The 26,783-nt window shown below is 45.5% G+C and overlaps 2 protein-coding genes across 3 annotated transcripts; both read left to right on the plus strand.

The window, feature by feature from the left end:
- Positions 1–1,857: 1,857 nt before the first annotated feature.
- On the plus strand, positions 1,858–7,818 carry CCT4 (chaperonin containing TCP1 subunit 4). The gene is made up of 14 exons (XM_058020154.1): positions 1,858–2,062; positions 2,484–2,536; positions 2,778–2,867; positions 3,458–3,566; positions 4,090–4,232; positions 4,498–4,619; positions 4,708–4,840; positions 5,174–5,313; positions 5,507–5,603; positions 5,908–6,018; positions 6,281–6,411; positions 6,492–6,726; positions 7,218–7,331; positions 7,613–7,818. Exons 1-14 carry the CDS (start codon positions 1,945–1,947, stop codon positions 7,628–7,630), a joined length of 1,614 nt encoding a protein of 537 aa, XP_057876137.1. The 5' UTR covers positions 1,858–1,944; the 3' UTR covers positions 7,631–7,818.
- A 2,714-nt stretch (positions 7,819–10,532) lies between these two features.
- On the plus strand, positions 10,533–17,940 carry FAM161A (FAM161 centrosomal protein A). Of its 2 annotated transcripts, XM_058020538.1 has the most exons (6): positions 10,533–10,768; positions 11,207–12,385; positions 12,829–12,996; positions 14,935–15,034; positions 15,456–15,607; positions 16,204–17,940. In XM_058020538.1, the coding sequence occupies exons 1-6, from the start codon at positions 10,608–10,610 to the stop codon at positions 16,883–16,885; spliced, it is 2,442 nt and encodes an 813-aa protein (XP_057876521.1). In that variant the 5' UTR covers positions 10,533–10,607; the 3' UTR covers positions 16,886–17,940. The 2 variants fall into 2 exon arrangements, with proteins under 2 accessions (XP_057876521.1, XP_057876520.1); XM_058020537.1 differs by lacking the exon at positions 12,829–12,996 and having other exon boundaries at positions 10,655–10,768; positions 11,263–12,385.
- The last annotated feature ends 8,843 nt before the right edge of the window (positions 17,941–26,783 follow it).

Here is a 26,783-nt window from a genome sequence, read left to right on the forward strand (position 1 = left end):
GAGTCATGATTTCCTTATTTCTCCATTTTGACAACTGCCCAAATGCTGGGTTTTGATGTCTCACCATGAGGATGTGTTTCACTTGCAATGAGCTCCTGATATAGGTGCAGGTGTTTGAAAATGGAAAACAACCTCAAGAGCTCCCATTCTCCACCTGTTTCTTACACCTTGCTGCTGCAGGGGAACATTTCTTGGATCATTTTCTTTACACAGCAGCGCTTTTAACCCTGGCTTTTCACACTCAGCCAAAGATATGCCATAAAAATTACAGGGTTTAGGTATTATGTGGGCATTTTCCTTTCTGTCAGAGCTCTTTTTTGAGCTGTTGTGTTTTACTGTGAGCACAATACAAAATTAATTCACTTTGTGGGTTCGAGTATGTGCTTTGCATCTAAACCACATTACATTTGTATTCTGTTATAACTTAAACAGCTAGTCAGAAATATAAAATAAAAAAACCCCAGGAGCTTCTTATAGCAATACAGTGGTTAAGCTCATCCTAATAAGTATAAACTATTTTTCAAATCAAACCTTATTTTTAGTGAGAATAAAGGCTACTGCTTTACAATGGTGATACAAGCTGAGCCTCTCAGAACACATGGGAAGTTCAGGCTGTTACAAAAAATATACCTTGTATGTGTTCTTTTCCTGTAAGTCAATCCTATCTAAGCTCACCTGTGACAAAGCTGCTGCTTCAACCCCTTTTTTTGCAACGGTTCTGCAAAAACCAGACCTTCAAAACCTACCAAGGACAGGTGGGATGGCACAGCAGGTCCTGAGCTAAGGAGGGAAAAGCTGCAAGGTGCCACACCGAGATTTATAAAAGAGAAAGGCTGGGGCTGCCGAGCGAGGAGTCAAACCATCCCTCCTTCAGGGCGGCATTCCCGGCGTTATGAACCCCATCCCGCTCCATCCCTCCGTCAGTTCCCGGCTCTCTCAGGGCTGAGGGCGGGAACCCCCGGGCTGTGAGCCCCATCCCGCACTATCCCTCCCTCCGTTCCCGGCTCCCTGAGGGATGAGAGCGGCATTCCCCGGGCTGTGACCCTCATCCTGCTCCATCCCTCCCTCAACTCCGGCTCCCTAAGGGCTGAGGGCGGCATTCCCTGGGCTGTGAGGCCCATCCCACACTACCCTTCCCTCAGCTCCCGGCTCCCTCAGGACTGAGGGCGGGAACTCCCGGGTTGTGAGCCCCACCCCGCACCCTCCATCCTTCAGCTCGCTGAGGGAGGGTGGCGGCATTCCTCGGGCTGTGAGATTCTCTGGGCTATGAGCCCCATGCCGCTCCATGCCTCCCTCAGTTCCCGGCTCCCTGAGGGATGAGAGCGGCATTTCTCCCTGAACTCCGGCTCCCTGAGGGCCCTATGCGACCCCATCCCTCCCTCAGTTCCCGGCTCCCTGAGGGATGACAGCGACATTCCCCGGGCTGTGAGCCCCATTCCGCTCCATTCCTCCCTCAGGGCTGAGGGTGGCATTCCCTGTGCTGTGAGACCCATCCCTCCCTCAGCTCCGGCTCCCTGAGGGCGGCATTCCCCGGGCTGTGACCCCCATCCTTCCCTCAGGTCCCGGCTCCCTCAAGGTTGAGGGCGGCATTCCCTGGGCTGTGAGCCCCGTCCCGTTCCCCCCCTCCCTCAGCTCCGGCTCCCTGAGGGGCCCCCCCGGCCGCGCCCTGGCGCCCCCCCGCGGTCACGAGCACAGCGCGAGACGAGCCCGGCCCGGCCCAGCCAGGCGGGAAAACCTCCCCTAAGCCCCTGAGCCGGCGCGCGTCTCCTCTTATAGGCGTCCGCGCCGTTCGCCGGCAGGCGGGTGGAAGGGGGCGTTTCGCTGGGCGGTGGAGCAGCGCGCAGGCGCGCGGCGGGCAGCCCGGCGTGACGCGCGGCGGAAGGCCCCGTTCTGGAAGCATCCCGGCCCGTTCCCGTCCCGCTCCCGCTCCGCTCCGGCCCGGCCATGCCCGAGAGCGCGGCCGGCAGAGCCCCCGCCGGGGCCGGCGGCAAGGCCAAGGGTGCCTACCAGGACCGCGACAAGCCCGCCCAGATCCGCTTCAGCAACATCGCCGCCGGCAAAGGTGCGGCGGCCGCGGGGGAAACCGGGCCCGGCCCCGCGTGGTTCGCGATTGGGGCGGGGGGCGATGGAGCCCCGGGGCTGGCACCGGCCGGGCCGTGCCCGGGCTGCGAGCGGGCGTTGCCTGGGTGTGAGGGCCGGGATGCGGCCCTGGGCGCTGACTCGAGCCCCGTTCTGCTCCTTTGTGAGTGCCCAGAGCTAAAATGGCTGCAGACAAGGGGCCCGATAAAAATGGTTTAAAAACAAAGAACTGTGGAAATCAGGCCTGCGACTGCAGCCTTTTCCATCGTTCCGCTCCTTGGGATCCTTTACTCTGCCTGGGGGCTTTCAAGGGACAGGGATTTTCTGTTTAGAAAAGATGTTTGAATGATGGAGCGTTTGTAAGTGCTTGAAATCAGCTTGGAAACGTTTTCTTCTCTTCCCAGCCGTTGCCGATGCTATTAGAACGAGCCTTGGACCAAAGGGAATGGATAAAATGGTAAACTTTTTGTTTTAAATTATCAAAACATTTAGCTTACTGGAGATACTGTAAATTCAACATGGCTTTTAGATGATGCCTCCTTTTGCCTCAGTTCTTTCCCACGTTCCAGGTATTTTAAGGGAAAGTGGGAACTGAATGGACATCTTGGTTTTGAAAACAATGTTTAAAATTATTTTGAGGCTCAAATGACAGTCTTGCAGCTGCTGATCAGAGCTGTGTTCCTGCCCTTTATTCCCAGATTCAGGATGCTAAGGGAGATGTGACAATCACCAACGATGGTGCCACCATCCTGAAACAGATGCAGGTTCTGCACCCTGCAGCCAAAATGGTGAGTGGATTCTTTTCCATCTTGTGTGGATTTGAGGAGCATTACCCAGGATGGTGACAGAGCAGGAGATTTTGTGCCTTGTGCTCCAGGAACATTTGTTTTGATTGTGGCTTGTGCTTAAGAGTCACAAACCTTTATTTATTACCCACGTGCCTTATGCACAGTCCTTCTGTATGTTTTCAAACATAAGAAAAATGAAAATTTAAAAAAGAATGTTAAGAAAATGTGGCTCAAACATTCATGTATCATTTGAGAAGGAAAAACTCATATCCCAAACCATTAGGACAGAAGGGAATGAGTGAAAGTATGACCAGGTGGTCTAAGGATACAGTAGCTGGTCCTCTGAGATGTTCAGTGTTCATGGATTTGGTTGTGGTTGGAGCTAAGGTTCCTGTGACCCTCCTCCAGGGAAGGAAAAAGCAAACCTGTTAGATAGGTGTGTTCAGTTTTAAATTTGGGAAAAAAAGCTCTGCTTCTGGAAGTGATTCACTGTCCCCAGCTGTATTTTGGCCAGAGAAGTGTCTGGGTATGGGTAAACAACTCTCTTTTTTTTTTTTTTTTTTTTTTTTTTGCTATAATTTTTCCTTTAGTTAGTAGAGCTGTCAAAAGCACAAGACATTGAAGCTGGTGATGGCACCACCTCTGTTGTGGTCATTGCTGGAGCTCTCTTGGATGCCTGTTCCAGACTCCTTCAGAAAGGTAAATAAATTCATGTAGCATGCAGGGACTGTGGGTACTGCAGTCACTTTGTCCTTTTGCACATGTGGGATGGAGCTTAGGGTAGCTGTAATCAGTTGGAAGGGTGAAGGGTGGATCCCACATCCAGAGAAATTGGGGAGTTCCATACAGGGCTGGAAAAGCAGTTTTTGAAAATCTGCAGTTTAATCAGTGTCAGCCTCCTCTCAGGCATCAGCTGAACAGCAGCAGCTTTGGGAATGGCAAGAGAACTTGGAGGAAGTGTTTCTGGGATGTCAGGGATTGCAGGGGACTTGTCTGTAAGGACAAATCCCTTAGAATGTTACAGCTTTTCCCCCCAGGTTTAATGGCAGCAAATAATAGGGGAGGTCATACATTGCTGAAGAACATTGTGCTGAAATGCTTCAGTTCATTCTGACCTGAGCACCTTGAGTTTTAGAATGGAAAGAGATGGGGAAGAAAAACCAAAAAGACCTGTGTTTGGAAGGGTGGAGTGTCTAACAGGCCTGTGTTATTCTCTGCGCAGGAATTCACCCCACCATCATCTCGGAGTCATTCCAGAAGGCTCTGGACAAAGGGATTGAGGTGCTGACCAACATGGCCCAGCCCGTGGAGCTCAGTGACAGGGAGACCCTGCTGAACAGTGCCACCACCTCCCTCAACTCCAAGGTACAGCTGCCCTGCACTGGCAGCTCCAGCCCAGCCAGGCCCTAAGAAAGAGCAGTTCCATGTTCTGCACATCCCTGGGGTGGGTTCCCTTGGAATCACTCATCTGTCCCTGCCATGGAGCAGCCATGAAGGAGATTCCTTGTTGAGACATCTTTGCTGCAAAACTGGCATCAAATACTGAAACACAACAACAATATTGTTGTGAAAGTGCTGTTCATCAGTGTGAAGCCTCTCACCATGGTTTCTGTACCATTGAATCCCTTAGGTTGTGTGTCAGTATTCCAGTTTACTTTCTCCAATGAGTGTGGATGCAGTGATGAAGGTGATTGACCCATCTACAGCCAATAGTGTGGACCTCAGAGATATTAAAATTGTTAAGAAGCTGGGGTAAGAAACAATTTGTACTTAAACAGATTTTGTCTCTGTGACCTCAGTTTCCCAGAGTGCTGCAGTGATGGGTTCTGTTTGTTTCCAGGGGCACCATTGACGATTGTGAACTGGTTGAGGGACTCGTCCTGACTCAGAAGGTGGCAAACACCGGAGTAACCAGAGTGGAAAAAGCCAAAATTGGCCTCATTCAGTTCTGCTTGTCTGCTCCAAAGACAGATGTAAGTCAGACTGTGGCTAGAGCAAATCCTCATCCTCTAGGACTTGGCACAAGCAAAGAGAATAACAAATGGTTTTTTTTAAGATGCTGTGGTGTCAAGTCTATGCCACAGCTAGACTGATGGGCTGCTGGGTCCTAAAAGACATTACAGTTGGTATAAAAAAATTGTTTGAATTATAAATCATGTTTAAATTACGTTTAAAATTGCTTAAACTTCAATTCAGTGTTACCTGAAGTGTCTCTAATAGCATTTTGCTGTTATGCTTATTTGTTTAGAATTACAGCATTTCACACACATTTTGACACTTGCTTTTCTCTTTTTAATTTGAAACAGATGGACAACCAGATTGTTGTTTCTGATTATGCTCAAATGGACAGAGTGCTGCGTGAGGAGAGAGCCTACATCCTGAACCTGGTGAAGCAGATCAAGAAGGCTGGCTGCAATGTGCTGCTCATTCAGAAGTCCATCCTGAGGTACGTTTATGCCCAGGCACAGCTGGAATTGTGTGGAAAACTGAGGCCAAACACAGGCACACTTGGCAGAGTAGCAGTGGCTGTGCCTGTAGAAAGCAGCAGCACTGTCTGTATTTTGAGTTTGATGGCATCCTCACTTTGTACTCTGAAGAGTTTGAGCACTGAGACCTGACTCCTTCCCTCTCGTTTTCAGGGATGCTCTCAGTGACCTGGCCCTCCATTTTCTGAACAAAGTTAAGATCATGGTGGTTAAAGACATTGAAAGAGAGGACATTGAGTTTATATGTAAGGTAAGGTGGCTCATATAAATGAGCAGCAATGTTTAAAATCTACCCCAATACTAACTGCCCAGCCAGGGCCAATTTATTATGACATGTTCACAAGTTTCATGTTTTGACTATAATGCAAGAGCAGACATTGCCCTAAAAAACATTTCATGCTCTGCTGAGCAGTCACACTTCTGTAGAAGGATTCAGGACAAAAAGCTACAGTCCCTTCTGCATTTTACTGTCCTATGCAGAAGAACAACATGCAGTGTACTTGCTGACTCTGCAGTCAGCCTCTGGATTAATTTTTTTCCCATTATTTTTTCAGACAATTGGAACTAAGCCTGTGGCTCACATTGACCAGTTCACCCCTGACATGCTGGGTTCTGCTGAGCTGGCAGAGGAGGTCAACTTGAACGGTTCTGGGAAACTAATAAAGGTGAGTGAGGGACAAAATGTCAATCCTACTTAACATCTGTCTGTTACTTTAATAACTGGTGGCTTTGATGTTTTTACTGTGGAATTTATTACATTTAAGTACCTGTTTCTAAGCTCTGGGTAGCGACCAGCTTCGGTGGTGCAGTGGTTTTGCTTGGCCTGACATCAGTGCTGTTACAGGATTTGAAAGTGCCAACGGCAATGTCTTTTTGTCCCAAGCTTTTATTTGTTCCCCAGTGTCAGTATTTGGGTTTATGTTTCAGATCACAGGCTGCACAAACCCTGGGAAAACCGTGAGCATCGTGGTCCGCGGCTCCAACAAATTGGTGCTGGAGGAAGCCGAGCGCTCCATTCACGATGCCCTGTGCGTCATAAGGTGCTTGGTGAAGAAAAGGTAACATCTCCCCTGGGTTATTGTAACTCCTGGAGCCTGGCTGTGTGTGAGGTGAGGTTAATGGGCATCCTGTGCCCCAGGGCTCTGATTGCTGGCGGGGGAGCCCCGGAGATCGAGCTGGCGCTGCGGCTGAACGAGTACGCGCGGACGCTGAAGGGGATGGACTCCTACTGCGTCCGTGCCTACGGGGACGCCCTTGAGGTCATTCCCTCCACCCTGGCTGAGAACGCGGGGCTCAACCCCATCTCCACGGTAACAGAGCTGCGAAACAGACATGCCCAGGGAGAGAAAACTGCTGGCATTAACGTCAGGAAGGTAATGAGGGGTTGGAGTACCTGGGTGTTACAGGGGACATGCTTAACCTCCTAAGGGTTGGACTAGGGAGAGGGCAAGGTGGTAAAATTAGAGAGAAATGACAGCTTGTTCTCTCAGGAGCTCACCCTGAGCATTGATAATAGCACATATTAAATGCTTTATGCACACAACAAGAAACATCTCACATCTCCACAAAAGCGTTTCAGCTACAACCAAAGATCCATTTAGAATGATCCATCAGTAGGAAATGCAGTGGAGGGTGGTCATAAGTTGGGAGTAGCACCAGAGCTTTTTCTCAGCTGGCACTGTTGACCTTTTTCATTGGCTAATTTTCACTGGGTATATCAAGTACCTGGGAAGATGTGTGCTGTAATGCCCCTGTTGCAAGTGAAAGCCCTGTGATAGTCCAGGAGTTGATTGCTCTCAGAATTCTGGTGCTAAATGTGCCTGTAGTGTGTCTTGCACAAAGTGAAGGCTCCTTGTTCCTCTAGGGTGGCATTTCCAACATCCTGGAGGAGCTGGTGGTGCAGCCCCTGCTGGTCTCCCTGAGTGCCCTGACCCTTGCCACAGAGACCGTGCGCAGCATTCTCAAGATTGATGATGTGGTGAGTGGTGTTGGCATCCTGGTCTGGGTTATCCTTCCTTCACAAGCACCAGCACTTTGTCATTCACCTGCTGTGCTTCAAAATGTAGTTACTGTGCAGAGTATTCTCAGTTTGTGTGCTGCTGCTTAAGACCATTCAGCCTTTTAATAAGTGCAGCTAATGAATTATAAATACTGCATCATAAAGCAAGGCATTAGAGTCACTAAAAGGCCAGGATCTTTATCAAAGGAGGAATTGTGATGTATCCCGTGCTTCTGCCTGACTGTGTGTCCTCCCTGCAGGTGAACACACGAGGATAAGCTGAGCACAGGTGGGGACCAAGGCCTCGAGCTCCTGCCGTGTAGCTGGAATTTGGACTCCTCACCAAAAGCGCCTGTGGGAATTGTCTTAAACTCCACCAAGACTGACGTACTTTGATCAGGTTTAACTTAAGTAACAGTTGGTTTTCAGAAAGAAAATGCTGTTTTATCAATAAACATGCAGTAGTCTACCTGACTCTTTGCTGTATAATTTTGTTGGGTTTGGTTACATTTGCTTTTCTCCGCTCCTGTTTAGACTAAAACATTTAAGGTGACCGATCACCTCTTGTGATATATTCTAAAAACACCCTTGAAGTGCTCTCCAGTAACACTGAGCTGGCTTAGAGCTGCCTCTCCCAATGCCTTCCCTGAGGGAGTGGTGGTGCTGCCCTCAGTGGTGCCTCTGGGAGGATCTGTGCAGTGGGAGCCCCTCCCATTCCTGGCTCTCCTGAGCTCTGCAGCGATTCCTGCTGCCGTCCCATGATCCAGAGCCCTGCAGGGTGTTCTTCACAGCCGTGCCTCCCCCTGCCCCCAGAATAACTGCCTTTCCCAAAGCTGCTGAGAAGTCAAAAGTACCCTGCTATATAGTAATGCAAATCAGATTTCCAACTTCTAATTCTTAGCCTTACATTCTAAATTAACCCTTTCATCGTCATTATTGCTATATTGAAACAACCTGATTCCTTTTAATGTTTAAAGGAGAGTGTTTCTTCCATTTCTTCTCTCATTTCCACTAATGATTGGTTGGAGCATGGTGTTGACCTGCTGTTATGACTTACCAAGTAGAACAAACAGAATAACTCAACTACTAATTAATAAATTAGACAATCAATTTAGGCATTAATGCTCTGCATTAATTATTCATTGCCTGTTTAAAATTGCAAATAGTGCCTTACCCCACAGGTAACATCTTAGTTCAGGTACTATGATTAAAGCTTTTATCCCCCATTACGATTCTTGACAAGAATTCCAGCAACAATTGTGTGTGATTTTACCACAAAAAGTATTTGTAATTTCACTACATTAAACAGGTCCATCCAGCATTCATTCCTCTTTGTAGAGGAAGAATGTTCCTGCTTGTCCTGATAGAGGATAGGACATTCTTAGGGCAGAATGTTCCTGGTTTAGGATAGAATATTCCTAGGGCAGAATACTCGTGTTTATCCTGGTTTAGGATAAAATACTCCTAGGACAGAATGCTTCTGCTCCTCCTGGTTTAGGATAGAACGTTCCTAGCCAGAATGCTCCTGCATATACTGGTTTAGGACAGAACATTCCTAGGACAGAATGCTCCTGCTCCTCCTGGTTTAGGATGGAATATTCCCAGGACAGAATGTTCTGGTTTAGGATAGAATATTCCTAGGACAGAATATTCCTGTTTATCCTGGTTTAGGATAGAATATTTCTAGGACAGAGTATTCCTGCATATCCTGGTTGCAGATAGAATATTCCTAGGACAGAATGCTCCTGCTTTTCCTGGTTTAGCCTTACCCTCATATTGCTTACCTGAAGTACAAATATGAAACCGGAAAAAGCTTAGTAACTTCAGGGCGCAAAACCCGCGGGCTCGCCAGCGACAATTAGAGGTTCCCACTAAAATCCTGCGAGAAACCAGCTAAAGCTCCGCACGGGCAGCGGCGGCGCTCGCTGCGGGCGTTCCCGGGGCCGCCCCCGCGGGGCGGGGCGGAGCGCTCGGAGCCGCCGCCTGGCCTGGCATGGAGGACGCGCACCGGGCCGCCCGCCTGGCCGCCGCCTGCCTGCGCACGCCGCTCGACCCGCGCACACGGGCCCCCGCCGCGCTCTACGAGCGGGGACCGCCGCCCGCCGCCGCGCAGGTACCGCGGGCTCCCCGATCCCGCTCCGCACACGGGGCTCGGCGCTGCCTCCCCGGGCACGGGGGACACACGGACACAGACACACAGACGCGGGCGGGGGACACCTGGCAGATGGCCCGGGCACAGCAGCGCCGATCCCTTAATGCGCTTGCGGAGCAGATGGAGGCACTGCCTGCCCTGCCCTGCGCTCCCTGGGAAGGGCTGGGGCCGCTCCGCGGGGCGAGGAGACAAGCGGGGTTTGAACACGCCGGTTCGGCAGGTGCGGGGTGCTGGATCCCAACACTTCAGGATTTTTGCAGTGATAACGTGACAAAACATAAAAAATATTTTTCTTTTTTTTTCTTTTTTTGTTGGAATGTCAGAGCTTATTAAAATACCCCTGAGTTGAAAAGTAATACTCTAATTATATTTATAAAGAAACTGGCTGATGACTTTATTTTTTTGCTTAGAACAAAATGAAGCTTTTGTGATGCTTCCTGCTAACCTGGTTTCAATAACTTCTCTGACTTGTGTAAGCTTTAAAAATGCTTAAAGGATGTTAACTGCACACAGCTGCAAGCTGACAAATAGTACTGGAAATATAAGCTGTGCAGAATTCCTGTCATTTCACAGCAAGTTATAGAAATGGCATAAATATTTATGCATCACACCTCTACTGACTTATTTTTAGAGTGGTTATGGAACTAGGAGGCAGAGAAGGTTCTGTTTGCTTGTAAATAAAGGCATTTTTAGAGCTGCATAGCAATCAAGGAAGAACTACACTTTACAAAATAGTTAATTTTTTTCTTTTGGTAAGTCCTTTTGGTCATATTTCCTCTTATAAACATATTGATTACAGGGCAGACTTGGGAATTTTTACGGACTTTAAATAGGACCCTTAGGATATAAATTAATATGCAATAAGATTATTCTATGTACTTCTACATTAACATTTGTATACAGGTATCTCTATTTGTGTTACTTTACCATTCCTTAGACTTAATTAGGAGAAAGCAATATTAAGAACCTTGTTCCCCTTCCTTCCAGCAGAAAAAATTTAAAAACATCTCTTCTAGGATGGCTTTGACTTGGATTCAAATACCAACAGAGAGCAGGCCTCCCCTCCAAAGAGAGACTGTGACAAATGGATAGACTTTTCCAAAATGTACAATTCAAATCAAGAGTATTACTTAAAGCTGGAAGAGTTAAAGAATGCCCACATGGAGACCATGGCAAAACTGGAAAGTATGTATCAGAACAAGCTGTATTTAAAAGGAATACAAGCCCTGGATAAGAGAAATGACACCTCTCCAAAGTGCTGTAGGTAAGTTTGGGGGCACTTTTAGCTGAAGATTCCCAAATGCTTTGCAGGCAGCTGTAAAACAGCAGGGTGTGTTTCTGGGCTGGAAAGTGTTCCATTCCCCACCTCTCATAACCAGATAATCAGAGAAAAGTCAGTTTTTGTGACAGAAACGCTGTCATGTTGCTAGTGGTCTGTGAGGTTTAGAGGTGGCTGTGCAGCAGGGATAGGGCAGCACATTTAGGAAAGCACAGGGCCTTTCCCAGGTGTCAGGAAGTGCTGACTTGGTGACCAGCACTAGAACCAGGATCTGCTCTGAGTGCTGCTCCTTTCCCTTCCCTCTCCCTTAGGCACTCATTTTTGGTTCTAGTGATGATTGCTTAGAGTGGAAGTCACCAGCTTTGCATCAATGTTGGACTGGCTCAAACCAAGGTTGTTTTCTTTCCCCCCTTTATTTTCAAGGCCAACTTGGGACAAGAGTTCCTATCAGCCTCTTAACCTGCAAAAATCCTTTTCAGACTCAGAACTGAGCGATCCCTCGGGCCTAAGCGCATCGGATGCATCTGATGAAGAATTAGTGTTTGAGGAGAATGGCAGCAAAGCTGGATCATCCTCATTTGCTAAACAGCAGATTGAAAAAATGTGGGATGGGTTCTGCCTGGAAGACTACATCTCCCGTGCCAAGCACAGCCTGCCCAGCTCACCAGCCTGCAGGAAAGTGCACAAGAAAGAGAAAGAGAAAGCGTGGTCCCCCAGAGTCACCGTGCCCAAGCCCTTCCAGATGACCATCAGAGAAGCTCAGAAGAAAGAGCAGAACGTCAAATCCAAGTCACAGATTGAGATGGAAAACCACCTGCTGAAGAAGCAGCTGGAGGAGGAGGCAGAGTGTCAGAAGAAGTTCCGAGCCAACCCCGTGCCCGCCGCCGTGTTCCTGCCGCTGTACCAGGACATCGTGCGGCGCAGCGAGGAGCGCAGGAGGTCAGTGAGGGAGAGGAGCAGGCTCCAGCTCCTGGCCACACAAAAACCCTTCAAGTTCATTGAGCGAGAGAGGCAAAGGCGTGAAGCCAGGAAAATGCAGTTAAAAGACCTTTCCCCACCTGAAAATAAAATCAAAGTGTTCAGAGCGAAACCAGTCCCCAAGTGTGTTTATAGTGCAGATTTCCATGACAAGGTGAAGGAGGAGGAGCTCTGCAGGGAAATCAGGATCAGGATGAGAGCTGAGGAGCTGCTGCGAAATTCATCCGTACCCAACAGCAGACTGGCCTTAAAAGGGACCAACAAAAAGAAGAAACACAGGAGCACTGAGCCAAAGCAAATGGAGCACAAGGTCAGGATCAAATCGAGCGTTCCCGATTTTGAACTCCTACATGAGAAATTCCAGAAACGCCTCCTGCAACAAAAAAAAGTGAAACCCCTCACGGTCTGTGAGCCTTTTGACCTTTGTACTTCTTACATCCCTTCAAAAAAGGACAAGATCTTGAAGGACATGCAAGAGGATGAGGAGAAATTGAAGGAAACTCGGTGGCCATTTGCCTCTCCAAGAAGGAAGCCTCAGTCAGGGGCAAAGCCTCATCTGGGAGAGGGAAAATCCAAACCTCCCAGAACCACAGAATCCACCAGACGACGGCTGCAAGCCCTGAGGTGACTGCTTGGAGATGCTCTACTTCATATATGTTTGAAATTCTTTTTTTTATTATTATTAGTATATATTTGATATTTTATTTGGTGTTATTTTTGGTGTTTCTACATATGTAGTTAATTCTTGCATACAGTGAATATAGGATTTAATTTGTAACATAAGGGCTTATAAATTTTAAAAGATTTTAATATAGGATTTCACTAGTGTTTATTATTGTTAAAGGAACACTAGTGCATTTTTGTCAGCATGTCCCTAAGAAGAAGACAAATCACTCTGATTTCCCAGGATGTCCTGAATGCCTTGAAATGGCACATACATTGTGTCCTCTCATAGCAACCCTGTTTTCACCCTGTTGTTCTCTTTGGAATCATATTTGCCAAAGCTTCCTTTGAAGTCTTGCTCTAGGTTTAAACTGAATTCAGCCTTAGTTTATTTTCCCCACCAGGAATTCCCTTGAGGAAAAGAGAAAGCTGGAAGAACAACAAAAAAGGAACAGAAACAAGCAGAAACAAAGAACGAAAAAATTCCAGAAAATTGTGATGGCTCGGGCTGAGGCCAATGACCCACATCAGAGCCTAGCTCAGATGTCTAAACCCAGATTAAAAACATTCAGGTATTTTGTTGCATTCCCCTGAATCCCAAACACCTCATTCAACAATGAGAAGGAGAGGTTTGGGATTGCAGTGTATGTTAAACATACAGTGTGTAAAAAAATAGCATAGTCTAAGTTTAGATACTTACATGTGGTAAATTAAACATGGTGCAAGCAGCTGATTAAAAAGTGTTCAAATTTAGCATTTCAGCTGAGAAACTGATGCCAACCTATACTGAACTCAGAGTATAGAAATATATAGCATATAGAAATATATATATTTTCCATATTAGATTATTATAGACTCAGTAACAGGAGAGTCCTGTGTTTTCTCCATTGATGTATCAACTAAAGAGGAAAAGGTTGTAAAAATCAAAGGGAAAGGGGACAGTGTGGATACAGAATATCCTTGCAGAGCTGGATACTGCACTGGTGTTGGTACAACTTTGTGCAGCAGCAAACATTTCACAATTCACCTCTTTGTCCCAGCAGGTCCCCACTGAAGAGGGAAATAAAAGCAGGAATATTTTAACTTCCCAGTGTAACAGCAGTGAGTGAGGAAGCTGCTGGTGCTCAGGACTGGGATCCCAGGTTCCCTGGAGTAGAGATGCAGTGCACAGACTCTTTGTGTGTCACGCAGAGAAGAACACGAGGGCCTTCCTGGAGTGCTGTAAGCTGCCACTCCAGATGGCTCCAGCTCTGACACAGCCCTAACCCCATGACTGCTGCTTGCCCTCGTGTTTGGGGCTAATTTAACCCTTTCTGCTTTTCTAATCCTAAGAAAAATAAATCCTGTCTGAACAAGTCTTTAGTGGGGTTTGTGATCTGGCCTGGCACGGTGGTGCTGCTGCAGTATTGTCAATTTAAGGTGCTGTTATGTGGGGATGCTGAGGCACTGACTGCTCTGCCCCTCTTGCTTCACGCCTGGGCAGGATTCAAGCACAAATCCCAATTTCCAGTAAGCTGGCACACTGTTAATAACAGGAGCTTTATAATCTGAGTGTCCTCATGATCTGCTGACTCTGGGACAGGGAATGAAGAGGCACAGTGATTGTAGATGTGGTTTGGGTTTGTTCAACAGCAAATTTCACACTGCACTGTTCAGTTTAATCAGGGGCAGGAGAGTAAAATGCTGGGTGTAAAATGCTGCTGTTGCAAAGCAAGGTCACTCCCTGGTGCAGCTGCTGAAGCTGATAGTGCTCATTGCAGCCCAGCTGGAACGTGTCACACTGTCTGTCAGAGGCAGACGGACAGACAGACATTCAGAGCAAGGAATGGAAGTTCACTTCCAGCATGGTGAGGAGTTCAGAGATGGTCAGGGGGGGAGGCTGGAGCGAGCAGAGGTGTAAAGGGCCCCCTGTGCCCAGCTCAGAGGCACATCACAGAGCGGCCTGTCCCAGAATGAGGAAGGGTTACAGCCCATTCCTCCTGGATTATACAATGCTCCCTGTGATCCCAGAGATCATTTCAGTTAGGAATCAACAGTTTCATTTTCCTGCTCTACTCACTGGCCCTGGACAAACCAACTCAGGTAAAAGGTGTTCCATGATCCAGGACATGGCCACCCCTCTCGGGTGATCAGCTGCTGAAGTAGCAAGATTCTCACCTTCAGACTTGAAAAGTATTGATCTTAATTTAATGCTCTTAATTTCCTGTGGTGTATTCTGTTTAACTTTGCTTACAACAACTGGAAGATCTGTATGAAATCAGCATGTAAAAAACCCTAACTATCCAAATTTTTATACCTAGAATCCAACCTCAGCCTCTATTTAAGTCCAGTAGCCAGGACCTGCCTCTGCCTAGCCAAAGTGACTCCTTCAGAGATGAGTTGTTCAGTACCTCTAATGTATCTTGAAGTATGACAACATTTAATTTGTTATGAGCAATTTAACTGCTGTAGAAAATGACTCCTTGTACTATAAATTAATAATGATTTCTCTTGTGCTCTGCTCCCCTTAGGAACAATGAGAGGCAAAGAAGGCAGGAATACTTGCAAGAACTGCAAGAAATGGAAGAAAGAGTGAAACAAATGCCATTGCTTTTTGAAAGAGTCACTCAGGTTGCCTTGTTTCTGAACTATTAATTTTTGACTGATACTGAATAAGACATTTGTGCTCTGACAATTTTAGAAGATACTTCAAAAGCACTTTTCAGGGCAGAGTTTCTCCATTTCAATCTCTGTTGCCCCATCTCCATGTAAATATCAGTAATTTTTGGGATGTGCTTGCACAGGGAACAGAGAATTGTTGTAAATGTGTCTGGTTCAGTTCCAACATGAGTAACCCTGACCACAACCAAGCATTGCTGCTACAGAAAAGTAAAATCTGGGATAAAATTTTCATGTATTGTTTTGCCATTCTTACCTGCAGTGAACAATCATTTCCACTTGTCAGCAGCAATTAATGAATCAGAGGATTGATATAAATAAAAGTATCATTTAATGCATTAGATAACATTTAACCATTATGGTTTTTCTACAGAAAAATGCCAGAATAGCTGCAGAAAAGTATTATTCAAACAGGCTGAGAGCACTGGGGATCTGCCCAGAGTTTGTTTCAAAGAAAGGAGGAGCAGCCAAATCTCTGCATTTCTCCACTGCTGGGGATTTCACCTCCACTGCTGACAGAGCAAGGTACAGATGACTGAAAGCTTTTTCTTTTTACCCACTATGTATCTAATAATTAGAAAATTTTACATGTGTAGATTTAAGGGTTTTTTAAATTATTTTCAGTATTTTCCAGGGAACTATTTGGCTATGTGGTATGTTAGCATTAGTGTGTATTTTTGATTGTTTTTCCTGATTTAAATAGTATTTCATAAAACAGAGGAGAGCTGCTTAACCAAACTGGTTATGTTATGTAATGCACTTCAAAGGAAAAAAGAAGAAAAACATTCCTTGTTTGTTCCTTTCATCCAAAATTCTGGCAGGTTGCTGTAAGTCACTACCTTTAAATTTTAGATTTTTTTTAAGTGAAACTTATTAAAAATAGTTTTTAGTATCTATTGGGTGTTATGATTTAAAAGGAAGCAGAAATTAAAAAAAAAAAGGAATATAAAAGTAGTACTATTTAATTATTTTCCAGCATAAAAAGAGACTCTTGTGTGCTGCCTTCTCTTTTCCTTCCCCAGCTCCACCCCAGCCAGGGCTACCAGGCTTTGGCCTGGGTTCCATAAAGGTGGAAAGCATCTTCCCAGAGAATAAACCCCCCATGCAAATTGTCTTTTCAGAATCACCAAGGTTAAAGTGAGAAAAATTCAATTCTTGGAGGAAGCAGCTGCTGACAGTCCCCATTCTGAGCAGTCCTGGGAGGAGGAGGAGGAGAAGGGAAAAGGTGTCAAAACCTCCACCCCAGATGGGCAGTGCAGTGACCTGGAGGATGGGGCTGGCCTTGGGCCTGGATCCAGCCAGCACAGGGACCAGGGGGAGGAGGAGGAGGAGGAAGGCAAGGCAGACCTGTCACTTGGCCATTCCCAGGAGGAAGAGGAGGAGGAAGAGGAAGCAAAGGCAGATCCATCGCTTGGTCATTCCCAGGAGGAGGAGGAAGAAGCAGAAGCAGGTCCATCTCTGGACCATTCCCAGGAGGAGGAAGAGGAGGAGGAAGCCAAGGCAGGCCCATCCCGTGGCCATTCCCAGGAGGAGGAAGAGGAGGAGGAAGCCAAGGCAGGCCCATCCCGTGGCCATTCCCAGGAGGAGGAAGAGGAGGAGGAGGAAGCCAAGGCAGGCCCATCCCGTGGCCATTCCCAGGAGGAGGAGGAAGAAGAGGAGGATGAGTCCAGCCCCAGGTCTGATGGCTCCCATGAAGAGGAAGCTCAGTCTGACCCTGAAGCTGAGAGTGCTTTCCAGTATGAGGATGAGGAGTATGAGAGTGATGACTCTGAGGAGAAGGCCAGTGATGAGGAAGGGCACTGAGAAAGGGCTGGGGCTCAGGAGCCTCTCTCACTGCTGGCTGTGCTTTTTGAAGCACTTTGTGTATTTACAATATTGCTTCCTCTGGAAACCATCCCCTCTTGCCCATGGTTATCACAACACCAAGCAGGTTATGTTCTCTTTTCCTTTGAGGAAGAAATTATTACATCATTACCTTTTACAGCTGCTCCAGATGAAGAGAATAACAAAAGAATTCAAATTCTTGAAGCAAATGTTTAAAGCCACCCCTGGTTTGGAATTCTGGTCTCATGTAGAATCCTCAATTGCAGCAAGGAAAACATTTGCCTGAGTTTGGCACATAACAGGCACTCTAAAGATCAAGGTATATTATTAAATATTGTATCTCACACCAGAGGAAAACTTGGTGCTTTGCTACACATCCAAAATTCTGTGAATTTGTACCTCTTAGTTTAGGAGCCCTGCCAGTGCAGGAATTCTGTTTGTTTTCCAGTCAGAAAGCTCAAGTTGCTCTTTTTCACCAAGAAAATAATTTATTTTATATTACTGCTCTTTGTTGCACTCTTCAGTGACATTGGTGCACCTGTGTTCCCAAAGTGAGCTGCAGCCTCACTGTTTAATGATAAATTACACAATAATTTAATAATAAATTACAGGGTGCTGAGTAACTGCTGAGGCTCCAATCCAGCCAAGGCAGGGCAGGTTTTGGAGCAGGAATTGCCATTTTGCCCCTGCAAAAGGGGAATCTTTTTACCTCAGGGAGCTCCAGTTGTATGAAGCTGAGCAAGGGAGTGCTTTAATAGCTCTTCTTACACACTGGCTACTCAGGACTTCAGCTAATGCAAAAAAACTCTCCAAAAATGTTTAGGATTTATTTTTTTCTTGTATCAGTACTCCCTTCCCCTGTTCTTTCTTGCTAAAAAATATGTCATCCTTTTTCCCCCCTTGTTTTGTTACACACTTTCTCTGTGTTTGGAAGTTTTTTAAGCATTCTTACTTTTATTTATTTTTAAAGTGTGAACATAACTAATGTGAATTTGAAACATTTTTAAAACTTGAATAAAATATCTGTGAAATTATTAATCCTTGCTTCACAAGGAAGTTTGCTTGTGGTTGTCAGTATTCTGTAACTCTGAGGAGTGGTACAATTACCAATCACAAATTTGGGTACTTGTCCCTTTAGGAAATCAAATCCTGTTCTGAAAGAAGGCAGAGGAGTCTAAATTATGTTATTTTTCTCAGATTATTTGAAGTGATTTCAAAGGAAAAAAGTCAAATCTGTTTCTAAGATTTGACAGCTCTCAGCTAAGTGTTCTAAAAGAACAAATATGTAATTATTGAACTGCTAAACTAGGGATTGAAAATACCACTACAATTCCTGTGAATGTAGAGAAAGTAACAAAACCAACCCTTTTTTAAGGTTTTAGAAGGGGTTGGGAACCTGTGTAAAATTTAGATTGAGTTTGTCACTGAATTTTTAAACTTTTTAAATATAAACCTTCATAATAACAGAATAAATGAACATGATAAACATGATTTAACCAGGAAGGGTTAGGACAGATTTTGGAGGTTATGCCTCAGGTTTTTTTAGCATTTCTGGAAAAGAAAAACAGAATTGTGTGGACTAAGGAGATCCAATTGATGATGGTTTCCCAAGATTTCCAGGAAGCATTTCTAGGATATAAAGTGCTAGCAAAATATCTGAAAGAAACCAACCTCTTTGTAGGAAAAGTAAGGTCCTCATGAATGGGTGAAGAAACCTTGAGGTACTAAAGGAACCACTTATGGAAATCACTTGGAGCAGCAGAGTTTTCAGGCAGGGGGGATAATGAGATTAAAGTCAAAAAAGCTGTTCAGAAATTGCATTACAAACATAAAGGGATAAACATTCCAATAAGGAATTAAAAAGCAAAGAAAAATCAGAGATGACAGAATAGAAATGGAGACACACAGGTCAGGGTGAATTAAACCTCACAAAGCAAAGTACAGCAGTAAAAACTATTTTAAACAAAGAAGAGCCATGTACACCTGTCAGGAGATGAAAAATAGTCTGGCCTAAAAACCAAGCCATGATTTGACCTCTTATTTTTCTTTTTTTTCGTTTTGCAAGAAGGATGATTTAAATTTGGAGAATCCAGAATAACTAATAGGATGAGAGCACTGGAAAAAAACCCAAAACTGTATTTAAAGAAAAAACCCCAATAAGTTCAACAGGAAAATCAAAATCCAAAGGTGATGTGATAGAAGCATTTTAAGGCTCATTAGAGGAGAAATGCTGATGAGTTATGCTTTCAGAGAAGCCACCTAGCAGGAGGGAGAGGAATAGGAAAGTTTCTCACAGATTATTGAATATTCTGTCTTTAATATTTTAATTAGTGGCCACAGCACAAGAGTAGGAACATGTTCAAAAATTTGCAAAGAAAATGAGGAAGGTGTATCTGAAAAAAAGGATTTAAAATACCACATGGGAAGAAGGGGCTAATTTTGCATGTGAACTGTAGCATGAAATAATTTTGCAGTGCAAGAATAGTGTATCTATATAAATAATTATATTTATATTCTGACATAAAAAGCCAGAAGTTTGGGATATTGAGCTTTTTGAAGCACTTCTTGTATTTTCAATATTGCTTCCTCTAGAAACCATCCCCTCCTGCCCATGGTTATCACAACACCAAGCAGGTTATGTTCTCTTTTCCTTTGAGGAAAAAATTATTACATCATTACCTTTTACAGCTGCTCCAGATGAAAAGAACAACAAAAGAATTCAAATTCTTGAAGCAAATGTTTAAAGCCACCCCTGGTTTGGAATCAATTCAGGTCTCATGTAGAATCCTCAAGGCTTCTCTAATGGCAGCAAGGAAAACATCTGCCTGAGTTTGGCAGATAACAGGCACTCTAAAGATCAAGATATATTATTAAAAATTATTTCTAACAGTGTTAGAATTATTTCTAAACTATGTCTAAAATAACAGTGTTCTTTCTGCCCCATTGCCTACAAGGTGAAGTCAAGCATGAGTTTTGTGTACAGAATACATTTGGTTTAGTCCGTTATTACAAGATATGGCAGCTGCTGGCTTATAAACATTAAACTAATGAAATCAGATAAATTAGATAAAATTAGATAAAATTTAAGAGAGTTTGGTATCTGTCCTCCTCACCCTTCAGTGTAATTATAGTTTTACATATCTTTAGGTAATTACGTGACTTTAGGAAAACAAACAAGCAAACAAACAAACACCCTTGCACACTCCAGCAAAACTCAAAATTGTTTCTTTCTTCAATAGCAATTCCAGGAATTTGAGGAATGAACTAAGACTTACAAGTAGAATCAGACAAATTCCATCTCTCCTGTGTGCTGAAATCCCAGCAGAGCAATCAGGGGTCCCAGGGCCAGGGTGTGACACAGAGAGTGACAGGGTGAAGGTGAGCAGGTGACAGGGCCAGCAGGGTGTCCCCAGCCATGATCCCTGTCCCAGGGCCAGCAGGGTGTCCCCAGCCATGATCCCTGTCCCATGGAGCTGCAGCCCAGGATTAGCCCTGGGACAATCCCCCACAGGCCCAGGGCTGTGGCACAGAGGAGCAGATGTTAACAGGCCAGAAATATTCTTATTTTCTGACCAGTAACACCATGAGACCAGGTTGAATTTCCTGAGCACAAACACCTTGATAGCCAGTTGTCCACAGGACTGAAAATAAAAATATTTGCACCTGCACAGCTCCAAACTTGCTACTAATAGCCAGGGCTCAGTGCCATAAGCAGATTACACAAGAGTTAGGCAGGTTACAAAAAGAAGGTTAGTGAGATTAGGCAGGTTGCTGATTAACTGTAGCAACCAGGCTCCCAACACAGGCAGGAAATTTTGCTGGCCAGGATAATGAGCTGCTACAAACCACGTTATTCACATGATTCCAGACACAGCTTTCCACTCTTGTAGGTGTACCTGCTTCTCAGGGGAACTTGCTGTACTTTGTCATGTGTCTTCCATGCATCCTACATTTTTCCAGATGGGTGAAAGACACACAAAGTATGTTTGTAATAAGTAGTAAAAGCAAGCAATCAAAAATCAGCCTTTGGTGTGTGATATACTGATTAAGCTCTGTCCTGGGGAGCTCCATCCTGTGACACCTTTATCCCCAAGGGGCTGGAATTGCCAAGGGCACCATCCCAGATCAGGTAAAACAAGATAAATCTACTCCAGCAATGAGCTCTCACATCAGCCACACAAACAGCTGAGTGTGTGTGAGGCAGCAGCACTGGAAAAGGACCAGTTTGGGGTCCTGTTTGCAGTTCTCAGGATCTTGGGTCCTTTTTAAAGTTTTCAGGATCTGACCTGTTAGAAATTGGGGTTTTTTAATCAATCCATTCGCCTTAGCCCCAGCCCTGCAAACTGCCATCTGTGGAGAACATGGAAGCATTGGGATATCTTTGAGTTTTCTAACCAAAAATGAGACTGCAGCCATTGCTCAGCAGAATTCCAGCCCAAAGTGCTGCAGTTCATCTGTGTGACACACAGGGGCTGCTCATGGTGCCACTGCAAATCTCCACTCCTGACACACACCTACTCATGGATTCACAAAATCTGTGATACTGCAGAGCTGTGAGGCTTCCCAGGGCAGTGAGAGCTCCTGCATCCCTCACAGTTTATCCCTGGGTGAATCCTTCCTTCTCCTGGTGCTCTGTAAATGCTGGTTTAATTCAGGCCCAGCAAGCTGAGGCTGAGCTGAACTCTGCTGCTGGAGCTGCCTGGGTACCTGTGTGCCTGCTCCAGCTTGTTCCTGACCCTGAGCCCTGGCACAGAGCCCCTCCTGCTCCCACAGCTCCCTCTCCTCCCTTCCCACTGAAAGGCAGCTCAGTGTTGCCCAGAAATGCCCTCAGTTCCCAACCAGCCTCACAACCCCTGGGTAATATTCAACGTTGTGTGAAGGGTAACTGGGAAAAAGCTGTGCAGGTTTGTGCAGCAGTCAGCTCTCTCTCAGACACCTCACAGGCAGCACCACACCCAGCTCAGCTCTCTGCCCTCCCACTCTCACTCAGAGACAGCAATTCCAAACTGTGGAAAATCCCAAAATCCCATTGGAGGGCACCCAGCTGAACTCTGCACTGCTTACCTGTGACTGCACTCGATTTAACCCTAAATGAAAATAAAATTCACCCTGGAAGATGGTTCTGTGGAAAAGAACTCAAAAATAAGAGTCAGAGTTGCCACATCCCAAAAGAATTCCCATTCCCTGCTGCTGGCAGCCAAAGGGGCAGGGAAACCACGAGGGGAACATCCAGGACCTTCCAGCAGTGTTCCTGCTTTCCACCACCTTCTCACAAGTCTTGTGTCTTGACAAAGAAAACTCTACAAAAAGCTTTGAACTCCTTAGGCAAAAGAAATTCTGGAAGGGCTAAATATTAGGATAAAGGAGCCAAGTCTGTAGGTGAGATGCCTGAAAGTTTCTCAGATCAGAGCACAAAATTATCCAAAGAAGCTGCACCTCCCAATTTGTCCACTTACACAAATCATCTTGCAATAACCAGCTGGTTTCCATGATGGGGTTGGATTTGGGGATTTTCCTTTAAATACCAGTTTTATCAAAACCTCAGTAAAACACATTATCCAAACAATGGCACAGAGCTGCTGAAAATCTGCTTCCCTCTCATTTGTGAGTTGTGCTCCACCCTTGCTCACTGCCACAAGCCCCTTTCATACATCATCCACTCACCACAAGCCTCCAGCTCTGCTCTCTCCTTCGGGCAGCATCCTGCAAAATCATGGAAAGGATCATAGCCTGATAAATTATTTGTAATTCGTGCATAGATGGCTGTGGATACATCAATGAGAGCAAAGGGCTGAGGCAGAAGGACATCTTGATAAAGCACCTGTGATTTTTTTTATCTTTTACCAATGTCTGGTTTCAAAGAACTGTTTGAAATAAATTAAAAGTTTGTTTCAGGTGACAGGGAGCAGTCCCTCTCCTCTCTGCTGGCTACTTACTGTTGAACAGGGTCCATATTTGTAAAGTCCAGACCAAAAAGTCCTTCTGAGCATCCAATAACTCTACTGAGCTTGCTGGAGTAGTAGAAATAATCTCAGGAAAACTCTCCAGAGCACCAGAGAAGCTCTTTCCAGCCATTTTGGTGAGGATTAGTGTATGCAGAAGGGAAGATCAGATCTAATGAAGATGGGGAAACAAAGAATGAGGGGAGCTGCTCATTTGTCTCAGTGAGAACACACAAGCACAGCCCAAGTGTGTGTTTCTCATTTTCTGCTTCATGTACATAAATCAGCTCTCAAATGCACCCAGGGATCTGACAATCATTTCCCCCAGACTTCTGTTTTAAGCCCAGCACATATTTTTTGTGGTTATTTTGGAACTATGACAATCTTTCAGGGTTTTTATTTGTTTGGGTTATGGCTTTTTGGAGGGAGTGAGTGGGGGATTGTGTAAGGGTTTGGGGTTTTTTTTAGAACTTCCTGCAGCATAATCTCTTTGGACTCTGTATCCCAGACAGAGAATTTGCTGCAGAACATCTACTTATATCCCAGTCACACAAAGAACAATCACAACAAGAAGTATTGTGCTCTCTGCTATAAACATTGCTAGAACAAAATAGTAAGATTAAGGGGAAAATAGTTAAAAATAGGAGTCTTTTCTTTCCAAAGGAAATAACATGATTTTCACCCCAGCCTCTCTTGTCATTGTTACAACAATGGTTCATTTTAGGCCATATCTGACTGCACTTGGAATCAGGAAACCCTGGCACAAATGTGCTACAGCAGCTTGTGCTTTGTTTGCACTGAATGCCTGGGCCAGCACTGCAGCTTTCAAGAGGCTGCTAGAGGTTAACAGAGCTGTTCCAGGGGTAACATTTTCCTGGAGCACAATTCCAGCCATATCCCAGAGCTCCAGAGCCCTGCAAACTCTGCAGTCAGGATAGTGAGGGTGACTTGTTGCAGCTTCTCAGCTCTCTAGATAAACTTGGCCATTTTGCACTGGGGCAGGTGCTCAGTGACCAGCTGCTGATCAGGCCTGGATCCAGCTTCACAAAGGAGGGATGTGTGGCAGGAAAGCACTGAACAGCAATTTCCAAGCATTTATTCCCAGAGAGATCCCTACCACTGACTTTGCAGGAATTACCACTCAGTTCTCAGGATCTGACCTGTTAGAGATTGGGGTTTTTCCCTCTATCCATTCCCCTAGCCCCAGAGCAGGATTGTGACCTGCAGACTGCCATCCCTGGAGAACATGGAAGCATTGGGACATCTTACCTGCATCCCCAAAATTCATCTTCACTGCCACCACCAACACAGTGCTTCTCTTCACACCACAGCAAACACAAAATTCATGTTGAGGCTGCTTGCTTCTTTCCTAACTAATATGATCCTTTGATATTCCTGCTATTTTTCCCTAGGAAAAGCTAAAAAGCCATTTCAGGCTGTTAGCAATATCAGACAGTAAGGCAATGTCTCTACTCCTGCAACATTAGTGGTGCAAAATCTGCCCCCTCTTCCCATTCCATCTTTTCCAGTACAGGAAGCAAACAACAAGTCACCTTTCTTTTATGTATTTCTAAAGTCAAACCACCTCAGAGGAAGCACAGGAACTGGAGAGAAAACTGCCCCACCCTGGCATCACACATCCACATTTCCCCTGATAAGCAGCTTCTCATTTTCCACAATCAAGATTTCTCCTTTTTCCCGCCTTTCTTTGTCCTTTTGAGCTTGGATTTTTAACTCTTCCATTTTAGAAGAAGATCTGGCTGTTCTGGGTTTGCATCTCCTCTCCACCCAGAATCCCTTCCAGACAGGTTCTTGAGTCCCCCAATGCAATTAATACTCTGCCCTAGGAAGGGGGAAAGACACCACCTATAAATGTTCATTTGAAATAACAGCTTCAATGTTTCCTGCTCAGCATCAGGAGTCTGAGCAATCATTAGAAAAAGTGAGGTGGCAAGTCTGGTCCTTGTCAGAGAAGTGGGTGCTTCGATGGAAACAGGGAACAGCATCTCACCCACACCTTCCTCAGGACTCATTTTAAACAGTGAAACTGAAGGTTGTAGCTGGGCAGCCCCCAGCAGCAGCAGGAATTTGTTGTATTAAAGCTGTGCATTATCTTGTCAGCATGCAGAGCTCTTCCTTGGCCAGTCCATTAATGCTAATGAAATCCCCTCTGTGTTTCCCCATGCCAGGTGCAGGGCTGGCTCCATCCTGAGGCAGCCACAGCTGGCAGCCCCAGCACTCACCCTGCCCCAGCTGGGTGGAGATGGAACACATCCATCTTCCTCCAGATCTGCAGCAAGTTTCATGCTCAGGGCTCTCTGTACCCCTCAGCTGAGGTTGGACTGTAGCTCTTCACTTCTTGTCTCTCCATTAGGATTACTTCCCAACCTCCCTCTTCCCCAGAGCTGCAGGGGAACATTCTGGCCAAGAGAATGCTCTGAAGACTATGATGCTTGGTCTTCCTGCTGGGATGATTTACAAGCATCTTCAAACACCTGGAATCCTTTAAAATAAATATAAAAAAATGAATCATGTTTTAAAAAACCCAAGACTGACTTCACACTCACTCCAACCACTCCCTTAAGGAATTCCAAAGGTTGGAATTCACCTGCACTGGAGATCCTCCCAGCTACTTATCACATCAGCAGCTCTGGCAAATGCTTGCCAGGGAGGGATCCTGGAGCTCATTGCAGTGTGGGGATCCCCACAAGGACATAAAGCTCAGCAGCTTTTGAACAAATGGCATTTGTGGTCAGAGACAAAAATATCATCAGGGAGTATCCAAGGCTGCTTTCATTCTCTTAATGTGCTTGGGTGATGGAAGAAATGAGAATAGAGTGCTGTGCTGCTTCAGTGAGCAGAAGTGAGGCACTTTGGGGATGGTCAGCTGTTGTCACAAGTGATGTCTCAAAGCACCAATAAGCAGTGGCTGTGCAGTGACAGCACTGGGAACAAACACTGTTCTTCACCCCTTGCACCAAAGGAGTGCAGTCACAGGTCAGAGTCACCTTATCAGCACAGCAGATGCATTAGCAGAGGAAGGAATCAATCCAGTCAATAAAGGAATTGATACCTGCCTATAGTTAGAAATGCCTTTTACAGAACAAGCTGTTCTGGATCATTGAGAAATGGCAGAGTTTTATTGAGTTCCTAAACACACAGCTACATGTATAATTGATATTGCCTCACTGCCAGGCTTCTAGAGTGTTTCAGGATTTTAAATGTTCCTTCCTTTTGCTGTTTCCTTCTCAAGAATGGGTCTAACAGCTATGGGGGAAAGAGGAGACATGGAAAAGAGTTAGGAATTCCCTCTATAATGAGCAGGGGGCTGGTACACAAAGTTTAAGGTGGTGGATAACGTGACTACTTAGAATCCATTGAGCAGGAAAACAGGACTCGGGTTTCCCTTTCTGACCCTCTGTGGGGTAGCAAGACAGTGACTTTGCCTTTCTGCTCCTCCATTCTAAAATAGAAATCTCCATCCACATTCCCAATGCTCACTGAGGCTGCTGGGCAGACAGGCCTTGCACATGCAGGGTACCCTGGAAAAATGCAAACTGGATTTCTTTGGGATCAAGCCCACCTAGAGCTGCATCGCAGCCACTAGGGGGAAGCTGGTCCCAAGGACTAAGGGGCTGTTCCAAAGCAAATCCCTTGGGATTTGGACAGACCAACCCTGAGCCTGTGGCACTGAGAGCTCCCCTCTCCTGACTGCCACACCTGAAGGAGCTGCAGGGACAGCCCTGGGACAGGCACAGCACAGAGCTAAAGAGGAACACAGTGGGGAGAAAAATATTAAGCTTTATGCTGTTTATTTAATTCTCTTTTTGAGAAGTCCAAAGCTGGCACCAACTGTGCAGAGGGACCTACTTAGTGTGATGTAAGAAATATTTTCTTAAGGATGTAAAAGCTCACAAATATTCCAAGAAGGAACA

The sequence above is a fragment of the Melospiza georgiana genome, chromosome 3 (assembly GCF_028018845.1).
Source record: "Melospiza georgiana isolate bMelGeo1 chromosome 3, bMelGeo1.pri, whole genome shotgun sequence".
Lineage (NCBI taxonomy): Eukaryota > Metazoa > Chordata > Aves > Passeriformes > Passerellidae > Melospiza > Melospiza georgiana.

Coding starts and splice junctions, on each gene's coding strand:
- CCT4 (XM_058020154.1), top strand. CDS start 1,945: ATGCCCGAGAGCGCGGCCGGCAGAGCCCCCGCCGGGGCCGGCGGCAAG. Junction 4,620..4,707: donor AAAATTGTTAAGAAGCTGGG/GTAAGAAACAAT, acceptor GTTTGTTTCCAG/GGGCACCATTGACGATTGTG. Junction 6,727..7,217: donor CTGGCATTAACGTCAGGAAG/GTAATGAGGGGT, acceptor TTGTTCCTCTAG/GGTGGCATTTCCAACATCCT.
- FAM161A (XM_058020538.1), top strand. CDS start 10,608: ATGTACAATTCAAATCAAGAGTATTACTTAAAGCTGGAAGAGTTAAAG. Junction 12,997..14,934: donor CCCAGATTAAAAACATTCAG/GTATTTTGTTGC, acceptor TGCTCCCCTTAG/GAACAATGAGAGGCAAAGAA. Junction 15,035..15,455: donor TTTTTGAAAGAGTCACTCAG/GTTGCCTTGTTT, acceptor GTTTTTCTACAG/AAAAATGCCAGAATAGCTGC.